The sequence below is a fragment of the Fusarium keratoplasticum genome, chromosome 9 (genome assembly GCF_025433545.1).
Source record: "Fusarium keratoplasticum isolate Fu6.1 chromosome 9, whole genome shotgun sequence".
Classification (NCBI taxonomy): domain Eukaryota; kingdom Fungi; phylum Ascomycota; class Sordariomycetes; order Hypocreales; family Nectriaceae; genus Fusarium; species Fusarium keratoplasticum.
The window spans coordinates 973,240-993,172 of record NC_070537.1 but is presented as its reverse complement, the minus strand read 5'-3'; the positions used below and the strand labels follow the sequence as shown (position 1 = coordinate 993,172).

Sequence of the window (19,933 nt, the reverse complement as noted above, 5' to 3'; positions counted from 1 at the left end):
CGACTCACGAAATATGACGTAGGAGGGACAGACAAGACGAAGGGGAGGGAGCGAGTGATGAGCACGACATTCGGTTTTATTATTACTGTTGATCCTATGAGCTGGTTCATGGCTTGTGAAGTATAGTTGTGTATGCAGCAATTGGCTAGACGCCGCTGGATTATACCCAGCTCATGGACAATGAATAGTTATCCCGAGTCGTTTGAGGGAGAAACTAGTGTTGGTCTATCTCGGTTCCCTTGATTAGGCTGAGCGCTTGTAAGATCAAGCCAGTTGCTAGGTAGTTGTTGGCAGTATCATCTGGTCCAGTTAAGTATTGTATCCGACGTCTTGGATATAAGATGAGAGAAATACGAGTTTGGTAGGTGTACATAAGTGTCATATCATTGCGTGCCTCAAAAATTGAGATCGTCTAATACAAAACGCTAGTCCAATACATACAACGAACCCCTCCGTTACGATACCGATATCGCCGCAGCAGAGGATGATGAACTAGCACTGCTAGCGGCACCCGCGGTTGCCATGTCTCGCATGGCCTTTTGCCAGATTGCCATACAGCTCATGACAACCATTAAGGCCCAGGCCGTGCCCAGCTCACCGGTAAGGCCACTGCCTCTGAATTGGAGCTCTCCCACGCCCGAGATCTTCCAGCAGCTGCTTCCCGCCCACACGGCGACAATCTCCTTGCCGTCGCTGGTGAAACCGTCTCTGTCATCGGGAATCTCCTCGTCACTTGAGTAGTCCTCTTCCTTGTTGCTTCCTAGCCGGACGAGCTTCCAGCCCCATCTTGACTGGCCGACGCTCTTGACTTCGCTGCCGTATGAGCGGCGCCATTCGAATCGCTCAATGTGTCGTCCGGCGCCTTGGCCGACTTGAATACCGAACCACCATCTTCCTTTTCTGCCAGAAGGACGGCGCAGGATCTCTAAGCCGCCATCAAAGTCGGAGCCGGGTAGTGGTGGTAGTGTGATGGAGTAGTCTGAGCTTCTGCAGACGCGGTCCCTCGAACCGCTTGCCAGAGGTGTCGACTCTGTGCTAGGTCCGTTGTGCAAGATGATGTCTCCGTACCAGCCCTTGGGGAGGCTGACGGAGTATGTAGGTTCAGCGTCGGGTTCGCCAAGGTTGAGAGAGACGCTCGTCCAACAGACGAGTTTTGACCAGGTGTTTTGGTACGTTGCGCGGATGACTGGAGGGACGCCTTTTTGTTGGCCCTCGGGGGACATTTGAGGAGCGATACCGGGTTTTGACTCTGAGTTGCCCATGGTGGTTGTGCTTGTGGTGTAAGTCTTGGTAATGATGCTAGTGGTGACAGGGTTGGTGTTTTTGGTGATAATTGCCCAGGTAAAGAACAAGATTGTATAGTAGTAAAAATGTCAAAAGACTGTTTTGCTTGGTTGTTTTTCATCATCATCTTTCACGTCTTCTTCATCAACTTATATACTTGAGGGCCTTGAAGCCGCGATATGCCTCTGACGACGTTGGAGCGCTCCATCTGCCTTATCACGGAAATGATCGACAAGCGGACAAACACCGCCAACACCAATTGTGGCTTTTTGCAATCAACTCGCCACCAACAAAGGGGGAGACATTATGACGTTGCAGAGAATGCAGACATTCGTTCATGGGCGCTAGGTTTGCTCTCGTTGTGGTTAATAGGGCTGATCTTGAGACCAGGTACGGGGTGTGATTCACGGCCAGGGTTGATTATTTGTAGATCAGGGCTTGAGCAGGGGACCATGATTTTTGTAGAGTTTTCCTTCTTTGGGACTTGGGCATTTTTAAGCTCAGGATTTGCTGTGATGGAGGTTTGAACTGGGGAGAAATGACGGAGCTTAATGTCGCAATCTTGCCAAGCACAAGGTGACAGCCAACAGCAGTTAGATATGCCTGGATACCTTGATAAGTGCGGCCGTCTCTGGATTTCATAAATACTTGGTGAGCTTCGCTTGAGGTTTTGCTAAAAAGACAATCAATTGGCTTGCAGTTTCGTCCAGGGTGGCCGCAATAAATGATGGACTGCCCACCTCGGTCACCTTCCAGAGCAGCATCTCTCCATAGATGTTCGCGGATCAGGTCAATGCCCTCTATTAAGTAGAACATTAGACGGGGTTTGCGCGTCTTGAACTTGATTGCTCAATTTGCCATCCATGAGGATATTTGCCTTTTTGCCATGGATTCTGACAAACACAAGTGACGGGGTCGTGCTGGTTGTGGCTGGTTGTGCTACCTACGGCGGCAGACATCGGACAAATGGCTGCGGGATAAATGCTAAGGTAAAATTATGCCATCTTCTATGCATTGATGGGTCTTGTTCACATGCCGGACGGAGACACCGGTGATTGCAGCAATTATTCTTGTTAGGAAGAATATGATCAGAGAGGTAATGAATGAATCAACATTGGAGGTTCTACAAGTAACACCATAATAACGTGAGTTTAAGTGGAGGTCCTGATTTTTCGGACGTTGAATTTGCTGATGTCTTTTGGAAGGTGGGACACGGGCTTCCATTGCCGACCGAGCCAAGTCAAACTTGTCGGACTCTTTTTCGTTTTTCTCCGACTCCTCGTCTCGAAAGAATTCACAACACAACGCTCATCAAGCTCGAACTTCTCAATCATGGGTATCAAGCGGTCTTAGAAGATGATGGATGGAGGAGATCAATTTGTGTTTCAGAGGAGAGGAGAGAAGTTGACCTCACGCCCACTCGCATCAACTCGAGTGGGTTTTATGGCTCTGATGGAGGATTGGAGGATTTAGAAAAGACAGGCATGTTTTGTTCGAGAGGTGAGTTCAATCTGCAAATTCTTTGAAGTCTTTTGCCCAGTGATGTTCAATCACAGATGAGGCTTAGATGTATGGGTGGTTGTGCCTCAACCAGAACAGAGACGGCACCAACATCAGAGATGATCGAAGAGCTCCGTATTCAATTAAAAGTAGTTGTTCAGCTCTTTCAAAACTGTATCTACTTCTATCTGCCATGGCATTAAACCCAGTCACTGTACTCGGTTCGCTTCACAGGACATACTGGGGCATATAGGGCCAAGGAGCAGACATTGGGCATACCAACTCTTCTCTTATCTCAGTATTACTATTACTTTGTCTACAAATATTAGAAAATGATCTAATATCATCATAAGTTTGCAGTGTTACCTTAATAGCATGGTACATATTTGTATTCTTTATATGCCACCCTCTCTGGTTTGCTCTGCGTGTTTTCGGGACTGCTTGTATGCTAGCATACCTCTACAGACAAACAAGCAAATAGACATCAGTCGTAGCAAATGTGCTTACCTTGATTCCCTCACCACCACCTATAAATATGTGACCTCCTCCTATACCGATGAGATTTCAACCTCCTTCTTTCACGGGGCCTTTGCCCGCCCTATAGTATAGTCGAGGAACCACGGTCCTCACCGGAGTGCATGCCAAGTTTCTTTAACCTTGGATATCCCACCGACAGAGACTCTTGGTCTTGTCTGATTACCCACAACCCTTCAACGTCGTATATACCTTCTAAACCTGCCTTCCCCTTGGATAAACGATACGAGCTAGCCAACTCTACCATCGATCGAAGACGAAGACGAAGCAAATCTCTCCCTCTCCTGGACCATCTACTGGGAGGATCTGGATATCTTCATTAGGCTAAGAGCCATGCTCAGCAAGGGGCACACACGGCGTCAGTTTTAACTTATGCCCGGGAGAAAGCCTGCACCTCCGGGAAGGAGAATGGTTCTGCTGATGGGAACTACCCGTCTTCGCAAGACCGGGATTCCGGAAACGGGAACGATGGAATTCGACCTTGTATGGTAAGAATCCAACCTAGGATTCGTGATTCTCATTGCTGATACATATGTAGATATATCGCCACCGCGATTCATTGTCCGATGAATCTTGCATCCACCGGATGAAGCAGACCAAAGAAGCAGACAAGGTCCCGGCTCCTGCAGGATATATATTTTGGCTGTCGAACACACTCAAGAACGGCATCTTCAGCGTTGTTTTGTTCCGTTTAGCCTGTGTAAGAGTCGATGGAGGGCCTGGTAGACTTCTACGTCTATCCACCAAGGATGTCCTTCCGGTTCTGCTGTCCAAGTTCTCTCCCCATACTCGATCGTCTACTTCTCTTGGATGATGTTTTGGTATACTTGGCACGGTTTCCTGGAGCTGCACTGCAAGACACTGGACAAATTGGGTTGCTTCCCGGTCTCTCGAATCATTAAACTATATATCGCCTACCAACTTTGAAACGGCCGTGTCACGGAAAGGCTTCGCGGGGTAGGCCTCCCTGATACGATGTTATCCAGAATCACAGGCAAGAAGGGATTGCCGAGACTCTCCAGGTTGTACTCGACCGGCCAACACCTATATAGGAGCTGACGCCTCCAAAACTGATCATCAGCTTATGACGCTGCTATGACCGGGCTACTGTCGGTCGTAACAGCGCTGCAGTACATGCTTGTTCTTCGACCAATTCTGCTTGGGAGCATGACCAGAAGCTCATCTCATGGACCCGATATGAGTATTCCGTCATGCAGTCAGAGTTTTCTGGTGCTTTCTTCTGGCTTGCTGCAACCCAGCCACCAAAAGGAGAAGGACTGGGGCTAGAGGGTCTTGGATTGTTTTCTTCTGTTCCGGGCGACATACCGAGAAAAACTCAAGGGGAGGGGGTGTAAGTTTATAAACCAACCATCTGTCTCACGAGGGCTCATCGAAGCCGAATTCAAGCGCATGCGGGTACACTTCTTTTGGACAAACTGTTTCTTGCCAAATTATATATGAGAGGCGGATATATGGATGACTTTTTCGACGTTGGTGCTCAACATATGGGCCATGTTATGGCCAGAGCCAATATCATCTCGCAGCCCTGAGCAGAGGAGGGCTTAACACAGGCAGACGCTCAAAACCTATTTGAAGAAACATGAAGTTGGATATGGGTATCTGGGGGGAAATTGGTGAACTGGATAGGTGAATTCGATGAAAAATCTCGGAATGAACATGCTGTAGCATGGGATGCTTGGAGGTGAGTAGAGGATGGCGGCGACGACGTGATTGACCGGTCATTGTCAGTGGACATTCTGGACGAAGGGAAAATAGATCAAGATGGCGCAGGTAGCGAGTTCTTGGTTCCACAGCTATCATTTGAGCTCAGTTCTATAGCTTGCGAGTGCCTTGGAACCCTAAGAGGAACTGAGAGACTATGTATGAAGACAACCAGATACAGATCGGCATTATACTTAGCTGCGGTGTCTGCCGTGATGCAATTTTGTATTTCCCACAAGACTTTTCGATAGATCTCCGAGTAACGTGAATACCAAGTTTCTCAAGTCCATATCCCATACAAAGGGGTTTCCTGTTCAAACTCCAATACCACTAGTATACACATGAAGAAAATTCCAGTCTCAATATCAAATTACAATACTTTTATTCACTCACCAGTCAAGTCAATGACATCGATATCTTCAGACCACCTACGCTTCTCCCCAACCACGGGTGCTCGCGAGGAGCCAGCCTGGGCCGTCTCTGCCAGGGGTTGCCGCGCACTCCGGGCAGCCAGGATACGGTCCATGTTGGTGATGGCCGTGTACTCGTCCCCAAGCAGCTTCTTAAGTCTATCCTGGTCAAAACGCACTAGCTCCTTGGTGGCCTCTGTGCGGCGAGTCGTCCAGCTCTGCAGCCGCTGCGCGATCTGCTTGAATGTCTTTGTCACGACGAGGGTCTGAGGGGATCCCCTGCGCTCCGTCGTGTGGGTGCAGTCGACATGTGCGCTGTCAAGCCCTTGGTGGAGATGGGCACGTCTTTGCTTGTTAACCGCGAAGCGTCCGACTTCACGAGAACGATCGACAAGGAACTCGTTTAGACGCTCACAGTCGCCACAGTTGCAATGAACTCTGGGTCGTACCAAGCTTCTGTTGTAGACGGGCTCTCGGCCTACGTACTTGTCAAGATAGGCCTTGAGAAAGGTGGTCAAGAGTTTCTGATAGCGTGACGACTCGTCTGACGACATGGTGGGATAATCCAGAGCCGCGTCGACTTTGCGCAGGAAGGGAATCCATAAGTGAGGAAGTTCAGTGGCTTTAATCCCAGGACAATCAGAGGTAAGCTTGGAGACAAAAGACGCGACGAGGTTATCAGCCTCCGTGTCAGCCTTTATCAAGCCCCTAAACAGGGTCGACAGCTCACGAATGCTGGCGCTCACTGAGAGTTCACGGCCAAGTTGGTCTAGCGAGCAACCGTACCGGGCCTTTTTAGCCGAGTGGTCAAGCGAGACGTGGCTCTGTGCCTTTGTGAAGTCGACCGAGGCGATCATGGTCTTGGCGATGGATCGGTATAGTTGCAGGGAGCTCTCCATAGGTAGCTTGCCGTCACTTGCCTTGTCCATCAGTCGAGATAGGAAGCTGACAGCGAGTGCCAGTGACGCCTTGTGCTTGGTGATGATGGGTGCCACGCTGTATAACTGTTAGCACCGCCAACTCTGCCCAATATTGAGAGCAAAAGACTTACGTCTCCGAGAGGAAGGCCAAAGGGTCGTCAAAGTAGAACGCAAGGTCTACCATGGATGGCCCATCTAAGCTGCCCAGAACATTGGTGGCACTGCTCTCCAAGCACTGGCGCGTGGTTTCGCGAGCCCACTCAAGCGCAGCTGGTTCGATGCTCGAGAGTTGGTCAGGGATGGGAACCAGTCTGGTGATGGCCTCAGCCCGCTGGCCGAGATCAGTACCCAAGAGAACAGCCGAGGTAATCCTGCCTTGTGTTAGCCTGCCAGATTCTCGTTACTGTTCACGCTAGAGACTTGCCCTTTCTGAATGGCCTTGAAGCGTTGGTTGACATCACCCCCATTTAACCACTCCTTGATCCAGTCCCAGAGACCAGGCTCCAGCTTCCTAGGGCTCAAGGCCATCGTTTTGTCAAGTAGATCATATCGTTCGCGTTGCAATGCAACTCTGACGACTTCCTGCACGGCTGCCGCATCCAAAGATGCCTGGTAGCCTGGGGTTCCCGTGGGGTTCCACGTCTCGCTCAAGATACTGTCGAGTGCGACGAAGAGAGACTCTGGTGCCCGAGGGAGCAAACATCTGCGGGCGAGGTGTGCCACTGGCGATGGTGATACGCTGTTACCGGCAAATAAAGAGGGAAGAGAGTCGTGGGGAGCAATGACAACGGTCTGGTTTGGATGATTAGACGAAGCTAGAACAAGGATGAGGAGATCATACCGCTAAGCGATACCAGTGTGTCGCCATTGGTCCCTGGAGAGTGTGTCAACATGGGCAGTCGAAAAGACAACCATATATGGAGAGGCATACCGAGTTCCCCATGTACCCTTCATACTCCTCCTGTCCATCAACGTCCTCAAAGGCGTCTTCCTGGAGAATGTCGTCTTCATCAAGCTCTAGACCCTTGGTTACAGTGTGACCGTCCAGGTCGACAAGAGTCAAGACTTTGTGCCAAGACTCTATAACCTCGTCGAGTGCGTGGAAGCCGTCTTCATCCTCGTCGTCGTCGTCGTCTTCGATGTAGCCACCATAGCCACTATAATAGCCACCGCGGTAAAAGCTCCTCCTATCGTAGGGATCAGGGCAATACTCGACGCTTCCCGTTTCCATCTTCTCGAGGAGCGCGAGGTAGACGTCGACGGGAAGCTTGCTGCACTCTTCCTTCAGGGCTTGTACACGAACTAGATCATGGGCCTTTAACGCATTGAGAGAAATGCTGGCTTCGGTGTAGTCGTGGTCCAGAACGTGGTAGAAATACTCATTCTCGCGTGTCGTTGGATCTTGGGCAAGCCAGCGGTTCAGCGCTTGTCTAAGTGGCTGAGTGTTGACCTGGCTAATGAGACTCGCCGAGGGGCGCGGCTGGGCCGGGTCGAGAGCCAGGTTGTAAGTGAGAACCCAGCGATATCCAGAGGTGACGGGGAGGACCTCGTGTGAGACATCCGAGTACCAGAAGGCACAAGATTGGGGATAGGCCGACGACCTGAAGACGTGCGCCTGGCCGTTGTGTTTAAGTACCACGTCTCCGCCCTGATGGGTTGACGGCAGACAAACGACGAGTGTGCCAAACATGCCAGGTATCTTTTCAGTGCTGTCACTTGTCAGTTATGGCATAGAGGACCATAGCCTGAGGTCTTACTCAGTGTGTGCCTTGAACATGGCACCCTTTTCGTAGATGAGCATCTTGTATAGCTCAGCCTTGATGGTTCCATTGATGCCCAGAGTCTTTGCAACTTGTTTACACAAGATTTGAACCTGAGCCGTCCACGTAGGATCTCGCAGCTCGAACTGGCTTGGATCCAATTCCCATGTGTTGCGCACGGCAGTGTCGACGATGGTATCGCTGCCTTTGCCGTAGGGTGCTTGGTGGGCCTTGGCGATCATCTGGCATGCATGAAACTCGCTGAGTGGTGTTGCGATATCGCCGACGCCATGAACGAATACGCCCGCCGAGAGGCGATTCACGGCGGATGAGGACGCAAATGTGCCATCCACTTGGATGCTCTCGATAGCCTGGAGGAGTTCATCCTTGAGGTCGCTGGGGTCACTCGAGATTGTGTGAGAAGTAGCATCACGGTCGCGCATCTCAACTTTGACGTCAGATGCCTCAACCTTGACGCCGGACATGGGCTCAGATGCCATGACGGTCAGTCCTGGGTTGTCGAGATGAAGTTATCACCAATGTCACCGATGTGACGTGCCCGTCGCGTATGTTGTGAGGCGCGTTTATGCACTAACCAACTATGACGTCGGCTGTTAGCATTTGCCGGCCACGACATGGGTATTTGATACTTGTACTGGGCTATTTCTATCATATCAGAGGTTGATCCGTCAAGTTTGGAAAAGCATTAACTAAGAGGATTTGTTGGTATTTAGTTGAAATGGTGACCACTCGTGGTCCCATTGTAAGGCACAGTACCCCTTCTCTATGTCGTTGTCTATCGGATCGTTAGTCACCCCCATAATCATCTTCGAAAAAGCAAACATTAGGAAACTCCCACAGTGTGTACTGTATCAATTCTCTGCATCCTGTGTCTTGCAACTCTTTTCCTTTGGATCGAACGGTATTTACACAAATACCCTAACACCAGCTCCACCACGCGAGTCTCTTGTAATCTCAGGCCCATCAGAGTTCATCAACGTCGCTCCCGGGTGTACATGTCTCGGGGATAGAGGACGGCGCCGTTGGAGATGGTCTTTCTGGAAAGGTGCAGTATATATCCATTAGGCTCTGGCAGTCTTCTGGTGGACCATCGGTGTCCAATGTGTAGTCCCAGGTCTCGTTCGTGAGCCAGCAGTACTTGAGACACTCTGCTTTCGAGTTTGCGGCTTCGGGGCTGGCGTCAATCTTTGACAGGTGAGTCTTGTATGGTTCCAAAGGCTCTGTTGTGGTGACGGGTGTTGAGTTCATGATGGTTTTCGATGGTTTGGTGGACACGGGGGCTTCTCTGGTTCGGTAGTTAGAAAAAGATTCGATCATGTTATGGAAGCACCCACATTCTCCATTTCCCCTTTACTGGTCGTGTAGGTGATGGCTCTGGACTATTGAAATCGCCTGGGGGACTACAACCCATTAGAAGCAGCTTCGTACAGATGCCCCAAGAAACACTGACCCGATGCAGATATAACGGCCAGCAACGGCGTCCAAGTTGGGAATAAGTCGGCTGTTGCACAACGGCTTCAGTGTACTAACAACCTTCAGTCAGTAAACACCAACAAGAAACTGCGGAGAATACATACGGGTTCCATGACTGGAGCTGGATCGTGCTAAACCACTTCCACTTGACAAAGTCTTGACAAGTCTGGCCTTGCTCGATTCTCGCAATCTCGCAGGCATCCTCTATACAGAGATTCCTCCCCTCAAGCAGGTCAGAACAGGTATATGTCAGACCGTTTCTTTCAATCAACCTGTCAGTGGCCACTGACATGGCCTTTGAAATAAACTGGCAAGTATCGCCCTTTTGGACGGTGTAGATCGTTCCCTCGCACGCATGCTGTGTGTTGGTTACAAGGCGAGAACCAGGAGTCGAGTGTAGCCTATATCACATGTTAGTAGGGACGCATGTGTCTCCTAGAATTGTTGAATACCCACTCGTCTTCGAGACAGAAAATGTCCTGCGCCCACAGAATCGACTCTGCAAACTCCATGGTCGACCTTGACTCGGATATGTTTTCCCATAGACCGCCTTTGAAATCCCCGCATGCTACCACGACATTGTCCAAGAAGTTACTGAGCGAAGAACGGCATGGGTTGGCACAGTATAAGGTCTTCGGGCTGTCGTAAACTGTGCTCTTTAAGCCGTCGAAATCTCTTACTTGCTCCACCGAAACAACAAACGGACAGTCAATGTCTTGCGACAAGGCTTCTCGACATGTCTGGGGGACGGAATCCGGCAACTCGAAGGGCGACTTGAAGAGCCTGTAACAGCTTGCCAACTGGAGAAGAGCTAGTAATCTGAGCTTCCAAGTCATGCTGGAGACTGTTTCGAACAAATGACGATGGATAGAATTCGTGAAGAAAGCACGCCAGGTGCGACCATATGAATGATTTGGAAACCTTGTAGAGTGCGCAGTGTCGTGCCGAATTGGGTAACCGAGTTGCGAGTGAGCGCCGGAAAGAGGTGAGATGGAAGGATTTGCTGCAAGGAACAGGGATGGAATTTCATGAGATTACATTTGTACTTGGAATTGTTTGTGTTGCTTGATATTAGTGAAGCAAGACTGAATAACTATACCAACGAAGAAGTCTTCCTCATAATAGCAATACACATATCGTGATATTTTATGCTTGATTATTGGGTAGTTTATTGAGCGTGCCATGAAGCTAATATGAAGCAATTCACCTGTCAGCTTACACCTGCAGTGCCGTGTAACCAACACTCCAGCGGGACGTGAGGTGATTTATCCCTGCCCATGATTCCTGAGCAGCTGGCCTTTCATTGAAGGCTTGGCTTTATAATTTCATCCTCAGCTCTGCCCCCCTCATTTTCCTCCTGTCAAGAGTCATCTCGTGAGAAGCCGAAATCGTCGGATCCCGAGGCACGGCCCCACACCGGGTGGTGGCGCCGGGTCGGCCAGGAACTCGGACCTTGTGTCGGGCTTGATCACGCAGCAGTGAGCCCCGGGGATATACATGTCACTCTGGAATCACCGTTCACAGTGAACTCACATGTGGGAAACAAAAGCATTTAATAAGTCATCTCTTAAAGCCTAGAACACACTCTATCTCGACAGTATCCAAACAGACTCAAGTACACGATAGTCACCTTCAACACCCTCACGTCCCCGAAGGAAAAGGATCACTTTATCTAGCATCCTCCGCCTCCGCCTCCGCAACCACCACCACCACCTCCTCCTCCTCCACCACCCCCTCCACAACTGCCGCCTCCACCGCCGCCGCCGCCTCCTCCTCCTCCTCCTCCGCTGCTATAGCTACTATAGCCTCCGCCACCACTGCTGTAGCTGCTGTGGCCACCTCCTCCACTGCTTGTGTGGCAAGAGGTCTTGTGGGTGCTGCTAATCGCAGCGTCGGCAGCGAGAAGAGAGTTCATCGTCGTGTTCTGATTGAGTCTTGATGCCATTCCCGCACCGCTTCCTCCCCTCGGGGATGAGGATGTCGCTGGCTTAGAGGCCGGCTTGGCTGCCGGCTTCTTGGCGGGAGCTGCAGCAGCAGGAGTGGTCTTGGCCGGGGCTGGGGTAGACTTGACTGGAGCCGGAGTAGATCTAGTAGCCGCAGGGGCAGCGGCGGCGGGAGGAGAGGTAGTTTTGACAGATGGAATTTGGGTCGTCTGAACAGGCTTTGGGGCTTCCTGCTTCTCTGACTCCTCTTGGGCAGCATCTCGCCGAGAGAAGCAGAGGCACTTGGCAAGGAGGTCCTTGAGAGCCATGTTGCCGGCTGCCAAGGTGGCTGAAGTATCAGAGAAGTGATGCAGTTGACTGTAGAGTTGAAGATGCTGGTGATGATTTTTCCAACTCGTCAGCCAGAGCGTGAGGCTTTATAGCTGAGATGATCAATGCTACAACTCCACATCTCGTATGCCTCTTCGTTGATCAACAAGGCACCCGCATCTCGGTGGTGCTGGGCCAAGACGGTTCGCCCGCACGTCTAGCTATCGCGTGCCTTGAAGCTCGGTATCAAAACAAGCAAGACATGGGTCGTCAGGTTAAGGTGCGGAGAAGGCGTCTCGGTTTATTCTAGTTTCCGTACGTGAGCCGGGCGTCTTGAACCTGGTCAGATCGAGGCTAATTCAGCTGGCGAGGTTGAATCATGCATAGCCTCCATGATCAGAGCCCGCCAAGACGTCTGTTGGCCTTGTTTCTGTACCCACTAGCCAGGCCGTAATCTCACCTTATTTTTGTTTCTCGCGCAAGTTTCTTTTTAGGTGCTGATGGCTAAATCAAAGAATATTCTTGGAAGGCTTGGCATATGCACCTTTGTAGTCAGATGTGCCTGAGCGGTGCCAGCACAAATCCATCGTATATTCAAGGTTGTTGTTTTATACTATCCATTTCTTGACTACTATTGCGCTTCCTTCTTTATTAATTCTGCTGGTCGTTGGGTTGGCTATGAGTTGTGACTGCGAGACCAGGCTATGTATGGGTGCACTTGAATATCAAAAGCCCACTTGCAATCATTCATCAACTCGGATAAAATACCCAACTGTTTGTTTATGCCCAAAGGAATCAATTGTAACCATCAAGTGAGTTCTTAAATGGAAGCCTGGAGGAACCGCCTCATTCTGCAGCCAACCGCTCAAACAAGTCTCAATTACTCCCTCCCCAGGCCGTGAAACAGATCAATTCCGAACATGTCTTCTTCTTTGAGGCTGCCTAGTGCTTGCCAAGCATGTCAAAGCTCCGCTGCAGCGTTGGACCTGGTGACACAGCCACCAAAATAACCCCTCAGAGTTATCGAGCGATACCAACTGCAAGGCGTCTGCAAGGCATATTCGCATTTTCGGTGGATACTTGATCATCAGGCAGAAAGGAAAAGTTATCGGTAGTTTTCATGTCGATCCTCTGTCCCTCCTTGCAAGTTAATAAACGCGATCATATGAAATAGCTCGAGCCGTCCCCCTAAAAACATTGATCTGTGACTTTGTCAAGATATGTAGTTGCTTGTTCATCCCACACCGGGGCACTCCCATGCTCTAAAGAAGGTATCAGCTAGGCACACTACAGTAACGAAGAACAGTTTTATAAATACATGGCGGTACTAAAAACCAATGCCATAAAACATCGTCATCTGGATATTGTAAACCTTCCACGGCAGCAGCCATAGAAAGCTAAAGGGATAGTGGAAAGCCATCTACACAATATGCCACCATTCCCAGGTTCCCAGGGGGAGATAAATACCCGGCCTTTGTCCCCAAGTACCTTTGTCACTTGCAGTTGCTCCTGAATGTCATCTTCCTTGTCACCATGGCCGACCAAGTTCCCGAAAGCCTCCGCCAGCTGATCGCCGCCCTCGACATCATCTTTCTCTTCATCTACCTCGCCGCCTCGTACCTGCCCTTCATCTACAGCTCATGGAACTACAAGAAGGGCATAATAATGAGGCGAGATATTTGGATAGCCACCGCCGTCCTGACCATGTCGGCGATCCGGATGGTGGGGATGCTGTGTTTCATCATGTACTATATGCAAGGTGGGAGGGGCTCTAGTATGTACAGCGTTACTCTCGGCCTGGGAGTCATGCTCTCTTTGAAAATCAGCCCCCTTGACGCTAGGGTGACTAGATGGGCGTTCAAGACGCTCAAATGGGCGGGGAGGAAGAAGGACAGCCTAGAGTCGGGGCCTCATCAGCCTTCCGCCGGCACGGAGCCCATGGCCCCCATCCCTCGAAGCCAGCAAGTACCCGTCCCCGTCAATCCCAACGGGGAACTCCTATCGGAAAGAGATGGGAGTTCTCTTCATGAATTCCTGGTCGCCATGTACTGGAGTGTCCCTATCAGCACCTTCATAGCGGCCACGGTCTGCGCCGGGCTCGTCATGTCCAAATCACAACAGCACGATCGGTACTCGCTTGAGACCATCATGATCTTGTTGCTGCCGCCGATATTTCTGATGATCAACAGATGCTTCTCCTCCGCTGGACGTCCGAGTCCAGCGAACCCCAGCCTATTGCGACCTGACGGCTGGTACTCGTGGATGATGGGGACCATATTCGGAGTGGCGATTTTTCTTGCATCATACGCCTCCTATTGTAAATTGAGAAAGGAGGCCGTTCCCAATATGGACGATTTCTGGACTCAGTTCGCAGGTGTAATGCTTGGTTGGGGTGGATGAGATTGAGCCCATCCACGTATGTGTGGTAAAAAGGGACACCACAAGTTGACAACCATCAACATTCCATTCACAATCGTCAACAGCGGTCAAATGATCACTTTGAACAAACCGCCAGCTGATCAAAAAGCAAAAAGAATGAGCTTGATCATTCGACCACGCCAGGATTCGAACCTGGAATCTCTAGAGAGTTCGGGAGCTCAAGACCGAAATCTAGCGCCTTAGCCATTAGGCCACGCGGCCGGTTCTTGTTGAAGCTCGGCCTTCTTGTTGGCAGTTTCATGGTGGGAGGTGGCCGGTCATCAGCAGTATGCAATCCATGTCCCTTGCTTCATATCATCATTAACACGACACATCCTTCTTAAGAGATACCTAGCTATACGTCCTGCACTAGATTGGTGTGCAAAATGGCCAAGTTGGTGTGCCTAACGCCCACTCACCACGAGTTACGTATCAAGTTCAAGTCTCTAAGCATTAACACCACTGCTAAGCTACACATATATCCGTCTACACGAGCCTTCTGGCCTTGATTGCTCTGCTTCCTCCCTCTTCATCCTCTTCAGCCAACCTCCGTTTGAAGTTGATTTCTTGTAGCCTGCATGGGAGCCTTTGCATAAGCTGATGAGGATCAACGCACAGGCACTGTGCGAACCAGCCCTGACACTGTTCAAAGGCCGCAAGGTTATCGCGAAGCCCGTCCAGTACCTTTGCCAATAGCCTGAGGAGAAATGTGTCGTCCTGAGGGCGAGACTGTTCCAGCAGCTCCTGCGCAGGGATCCCGTACGGCATGGCGTCCCAAAGGCTGTGGGAAGTCCATTTTTCTTGTTCTCTCCCCTTAACCCATGAGCAGACCTTCTTGCGGAATTGTGCTTGGCTCAAGGCCGGGACACGGTCGAGTGTGAGGTCCCAGATTCTCTCAAACGCTGGTCTATGGCGTAAACTGATATACCGTACGGTGAGGAGAAGGTGCAACCAGAAAGGGACTTTGTACTTTCCCTTGAGAGATAGCGGTATAAGGGCTGTTGGGTCTGCCCCATGACGGAGCAGCATCTCTAAGGTACCAGTCTCCAGCGCGATACCAGGCATTTCTCGACGGGAAAGTGTACACAATTCACAAGTGTAAAACTCGACAAATCTAGTCCAAAAAGTATCATCGCCATATGCTTTGTTTGGGTCGTGACCACCCTTGAGAAGAGTCTCCAATAGCCGCGGGTTGATCTTGGTGTCGATAGAAGAAGCGCTGGGTGGGGAAATAGGAACCATTTCAAGAACAAAAGAGAGCGGCGAATGATGTCGGTCTGTGTATGGATTGTCGAGGTATCCAGGCATGGAGAGTTTGTTGTCAAGGTAGCCGTCGATTCCGCGCTCGAGAAGCAGCAGGCGATAGACTCCTACCGCCGTCGACTCAGAGTCGACTTGGATCTGGAATGTTTTCACCATTTTCCCTATACCGAGTTCAGCATTATCGAGAAGGGCTGCTACTGCAACTTCTGTGTTTCCACCCTCATCACTGGCCAGGCGCGCGTATCGGGCCGCCTCGCGCAAGCTGTGAGCAAAGCCAGGCGCCTTCTCTATCAGATCAGGCACGTTGTTCATCAGATCTCGATATACCGTGAGAGGGGGCTCCTGGGTGAAAACAGTTCTTTTAAACCAGGCAAGTCGGGCCCGAAGCAGTGAAAGATAAGAGCAAAAGTTGGCCTTGGCCTTTTCTCGGAGGAACTTGGCCATCTCATCAGTCTGCAGAAAGTCAAAGACGGTTCTGTGCAGGAAAACCATTCGGCCGTTTTGCCATTCCAAAAGACCTTTGCATCTCCCATTGATTCGACGAGGGACCAAGCTAGACTTTTGCTCACAGTCGGCGAAATTGAGCGTTTGGTCATCAGTCGGATCGCGCAACGCATAATCCTCGTCGTCGTATTCGTGATCGTGGAACATAAACATCTCAGTAGCCAGCGGCTTTCCTGCATCGCGAGCAATCATCAGAGTGCCCGCCATCTTCTCATGGTAGAATGGGTCCACGGAATCCAGTATGTGCTTGAAAAATTCCTCCAGGTCGTTTGGGTAGCTCGAGACTCTTCTTTTTAGGTCCGAGAAGCTGTCGCCGTTACTCAGGCCTTCGCGTAGGAGGTCTGTGACGAGAAAAACCCATAGAAAGACCCCCATGGACTTGTCGACAACTTCGTTGATCAGAAACTGCGAGGCTGCAGCATTGGAGCCACTAGAGAAGAAACCCCATCGAGGATGCTCCTGAAGACGAACTTGGGTGTACCTAAGGATATCCCCATGGGTGAGTTCATGCATGTATAGTTTGGACTCTCTAGGGCTACCAAAGGCATCTTCAAACACATTCCACGGTCTGCTGGACACGCAGACCTTGATGAAAGGTGATTTAGATAGCTCCTCAAGCGTCTGGCAAATCTCAAGGTGGTCGCACGCGTACTCGTCTAGCCCGTCGATAAAGAAACACATGTGAACCGACAAGTCCATGTTGGCGACAGCTCGCATCGTAGATTCAAGCTCAGAGTGTGTCCAGTGAGATTGAACTGACTTGCTTGTCCATCGAGTCGGCAGTAACTTTTGCATCAATTTCGGCTCCCCGTCCAGGATGTTGTGCAAGAGTGACCGAAGAAGCCCTTCCAGGGACCTCTGAATGGTTGTGCCGTAGATAGTGAAGAAGTGCTTGGCTAACACGAGTTGTCCATGTCCAGCCCACTGTCGTAGACACTCTTCAGTCTTTTCGTTGTCAGCAACAAACTTCATAAAGGTCGATTTGCCAGACCCTGGCTTGCCCGAGACCCAGAAGAGATTAGAGTGCCCGCTCAGCCAGCGACGAAAAGACCCCGACCCTTGGCTTTCACCCATGTTGTCTTGTTGTACTCCCCACGCAAATGTAGTTTGGTGGGCTTCGGGGATGTTGCTGTGCCGTTTCGGGCGTTCTTCGTAGTCAAGAGACCTCAAGATATTCATGGTCTGCCGGTAGTCTTGGGTGTCAAGCGACAAACCTCTTAGACCGGAGCAGATGCTTTCAATGGCATCTTGGGGAGTGTTTTCCTGACGATTGGGTGTCTTAATTTGTTGACTGAGTGTCTCTATTTGCTGGCCGAGGCTTTTGTGTGTGTCTAAAAGCCTGTCAAACCAGGCAGCGGTTCTCATTGTCCAGTCTGTGATGGTCGACTGGAGTTGTGAAACCTCGTTGCTCATCACCCGGACCCTCTGGCTATAGATGTTAGTAAGTGGGTTTCAGGAATTCCCAGGGGAACAAACTTAAGCATCTTCGATAGCTGAAGGGAGATGAGGTTCTGGTGATCTTGGATCCTGCCCTTCAAACCTTCGATTTCCCCTACCTTCAGCTTGTGCGACAGGGCAGCGGAGAAGCTCTTCCAGCATTTCCGAGTTTTGCCCTTCTTGTCAGCCAACATTCTCACGATGGAGAGTAACCCATCGCAGTCCTTTTTGCAAGCAGCAACGCATGCTTGGAGGTCCTTGTCTAGAGGCGCATGCGGGCCAGAAGGCGTCACTTCGAGCTGTGCGCTGAAGGTGTCAAATTTGCTGCAAATGTCTTGGATATGGAGGTCATCGGAAGTGAGGCCCGACGCCGATGCGTAGATCTTGGATGCGTCCCTGAAGAGTCGGCCGACAAATTCAACAAACTGGAGAACATTCCCGGCTAGGGCGACAGCTGCCAAGGCCTCCATGGCTTTCGCTGTTGAAGGTGAACATGTAGAGCTGATGCATGGCGGGGGAGGCCTTGAATTTGAGGTGAAGCCTGATCAGCCCAAGCTCAAGCCCATGGGGCGAAGCACCTGTAGGTCGGACAAAGTGCAACTTTTGTGGCTGAGCTCCCCCATGCATGGAAGTCACAATATATTGGTAGGTAAGTACTGGGGGTTCTTGGCCAATACAGAGCAGGCGAAACCGCTATCGGCAGGGTCCCTTTCAACCTACAGGCCTTTTGAGAAGCCCGTATCTACGGCATCGCCATGGGCGGCAAGGCCCGTAACGAACAAATAACGCACTAAACGAGTGCCATTTTTGTTACTCGAGAACGGGTTTTACATGTGGTTTCTGTGGTCGGGTATCATCCATGAGGTCACGAACAGGCTCCATGTCCAAGAATCGGGTCGAGATGAGTAGAACTCTACCTTTTCGGCTAGACGCCCCAGATACGCCTTGGTGATATTTTGATCACTCTCTTCTCGAGTTCTCTTGTCTCATTATGTATCCATAATCTAATCTAGCTGACGCCTTTACATGGTAGGAATGCCCTCAAATTCCGCATAACCAAGTGCCAGGTTCATGTTTTCTGTAAATGTCGTTAGAACCTAAACGAATATCTTGATCAAAGAGAAACTTACGCAAGCACTGAGTACTGGCTCCCTTGTTCAGGTTATCTATTGTGGAACAACTGGACACAGTTAGCATGATCAATCCTTCAAAGGTTGTCAACCACTTACATGACCACACGCTTGCCAGTCTTATCAACGGCGAACCCTCCAATCTCAACGCCGTGACGTCCCTGGATTGCCTTGACAAGCGGCGCCTCTCCAACGACCTTGACCAACTTCTCGCCGTCGTAGCGCTGCTGGAACAGCTCCCTGATGTCGCGAGAGGAAATCTGCTTGTTAAGCGGGATATTGACAGTGTGGTGAATTCCCCTGCATATATTGTTAAAAAAAAAAGCCAAATTAGTTAGAGAAAAGGGAATACTGACCGGAACCAAGAAGCCACATGGGGAATAAAGGCAGCGGAAATACCAAGATGATGGTTGATCTCGCGTTCATGAATGTGACCAGTCAATGAATAGGGGAGGAGGTTGTCAGTCAGGTTTTCGACATTGTTCCTGGGAGAAGGCTTGGTGCCAGCACCTGAGTATCCAGATACGGCAAAGACGACAGGCTGGCCTCCAAGAAGGTCGTTCTCGACGATGGGAGCAATGCTGAGCTGGGCAGCAGTGGCGTAACAGCCAGGCACAGAGATCCGGGTAGACTGAGCAATCTTGGACCGCTTGGTGATCTCAGGTAGGCCATAAGTCCAGGCGTCATCAAACCGATAGTCGGCGGATATATCGACGACGACGCTCTTGTGATCGCTGTTCTTCTGAGCCTGATCAATAGCCTCGATGTAGGGCTTGCAGGCAGAATTGGGAAGAGCCATGACCCAGCAGTCGATGTCCTTATCCAGCTGAGCAATGTCCTCGGGTATCAAGCTCTCGTAGGTGAGCTTGCGCTTGGTGTATCCCTCAAGCTCTTGGCCAGCGAGCTCTCGGGAGGACACATGCCGAAGGTCCATGAATGGGTGCTCATTGAAGAGATCAATCAAGGCCTGGCCGGTATAGCCACGAGCACCAATCAACCCAATGCGGGAGGGGGAATCATTCGAGGCATTCTTCTTGCCCAGAGGTGGATTCGGGTTGGGGGTGGTGTACTGCCCCAGCGACCTCGTAGATGAGAGGCAACGGATCTGGGGATACTGGACGAGACGTCGGCTAGAGGCCTCAATTGGTCTCAACTGCTGAAAAGCTCGACGGGCGCCGGCGCGCATGGCAATTGAGGGGGCAGACATGATGTTCTCGGGTCAAGGTAGGCCGATGTTGTGGTGATGTCAATCAGGCCAGCGAGTGTCTCAGCGATTTCGCTTTGACCGTGGTGGTGTAAATATCA

At 50.7% G+C, this 19,933-nt stretch overlaps 7 protein-coding genes across 7 annotated transcripts; 1 reads left to right on the top strand and 6 right to left on the bottom strand.

The window, feature by feature from the left end:
• Positions 1 to 455: 455 nt before the first annotated feature.
• Positions 456 to 1,262, bottom strand: NCS57_01120500 (uncharacterized protein; the record flags this gene model as incomplete). The annotated part of the gene is made up of 1 exon (XM_053060926.1): positions 456 to 1,262. One exon carries the CDS (start codon positions 1,260 to 1,262, stop codon positions 456 to 458), a length of 807 nt encoding a protein of 268 aa, XP_052909312.1.
• A 4,163-nt stretch (positions 1,263 to 5,425) lies between these two features.
• Positions 5,426 to 8,630, bottom strand: NCS57_01120400 (2OG-FeII-Oxy-3 domain-containing protein; the record flags this gene model as incomplete). The annotated part of the gene is made up of 6 exons (XM_053060925.1): positions 5,426 to 6,446; positions 6,502 to 6,741; positions 6,795 to 7,162; positions 7,212 to 7,244; positions 7,302 to 8,079; positions 8,128 to 8,630. 6 exons carry the CDS (start codon positions 8,628 to 8,630, stop codon positions 5,426 to 5,428), a joined length of 2,943 nt encoding a protein of 980 aa, XP_052909311.1.
• A 484-nt stretch (positions 8,631 to 9,114) lies between these two features.
• On the bottom strand, positions 9,115 to 10,136 carry NCS57_01120300 (LysM domain-containing protein; the record flags this gene model as incomplete). Its single annotated transcript, XM_053060924.1, has 5 exons — positions 9,115 to 9,436; positions 9,486 to 9,551; positions 9,602 to 9,676; positions 9,729 to 10,025; positions 10,081 to 10,136. The coding sequence occupies 5 exons, from the start codon at positions 10,134 to 10,136 to the stop codon at positions 9,115 to 9,117; spliced, it is 816 nt and encodes a 271-aa protein (XP_052909310.1).
• A 1,160-nt stretch (positions 10,137 to 11,296) lies between these two features.
• On the bottom strand, positions 11,297 to 11,875 carry NCS57_01120200 (uncharacterized protein; the record flags this gene model as incomplete). Its single annotated transcript, XM_053060923.1, has 1 exon — positions 11,297 to 11,875. The coding sequence occupies one exon, from the start codon at positions 11,873 to 11,875 to the stop codon at positions 11,297 to 11,299; it is 579 nt and encodes a 192-aa protein (XP_052909309.1).
• Positions 11,876 to 13,409: 1,534 nt separating this feature from the next.
• On the top strand, positions 13,410 to 14,276 carry NCS57_01120100 (uncharacterized protein; the record flags this gene model as incomplete). The annotated part of the gene is made up of 1 exon (XM_053060922.1): positions 13,410 to 14,276. One exon carries the CDS (start codon positions 13,410 to 13,412, stop codon positions 14,274 to 14,276), a length of 867 nt encoding a protein of 288 aa, XP_052909308.1.
• A 504-nt stretch (positions 14,277 to 14,780) lies between these two features.
• Positions 14,781 to 17,968, bottom strand: NCS57_01120000 (uncharacterized protein; the record flags this gene model as incomplete). Its single annotated transcript, XM_053060921.1, has 2 exons — positions 14,781 to 17,490; positions 17,538 to 17,968. 2 exons carry the CDS (start codon positions 17,966 to 17,968, stop codon positions 14,781 to 14,783), a joined length of 3,141 nt encoding a protein of 1,046 aa, XP_052909307.1.
• Positions 17,969 to 18,520: 552 nt separating this feature from the next.
• Positions 18,521 to 19,835, bottom strand: NCS57_01119900 (Semialdhyde-dh domain-containing protein; the record flags this gene model as incomplete). Its single annotated transcript, XM_053060920.1, has 4 exons — positions 18,521 to 18,576; positions 18,629 to 18,678; positions 18,728 to 18,928; positions 18,985 to 19,835. 4 exons carry the CDS (start codon positions 19,833 to 19,835, stop codon positions 18,521 to 18,523), a joined length of 1,158 nt encoding a protein of 385 aa, XP_052909306.1.
• Positions 19,836 to 19,933: the final 98 nt, after the last annotated feature.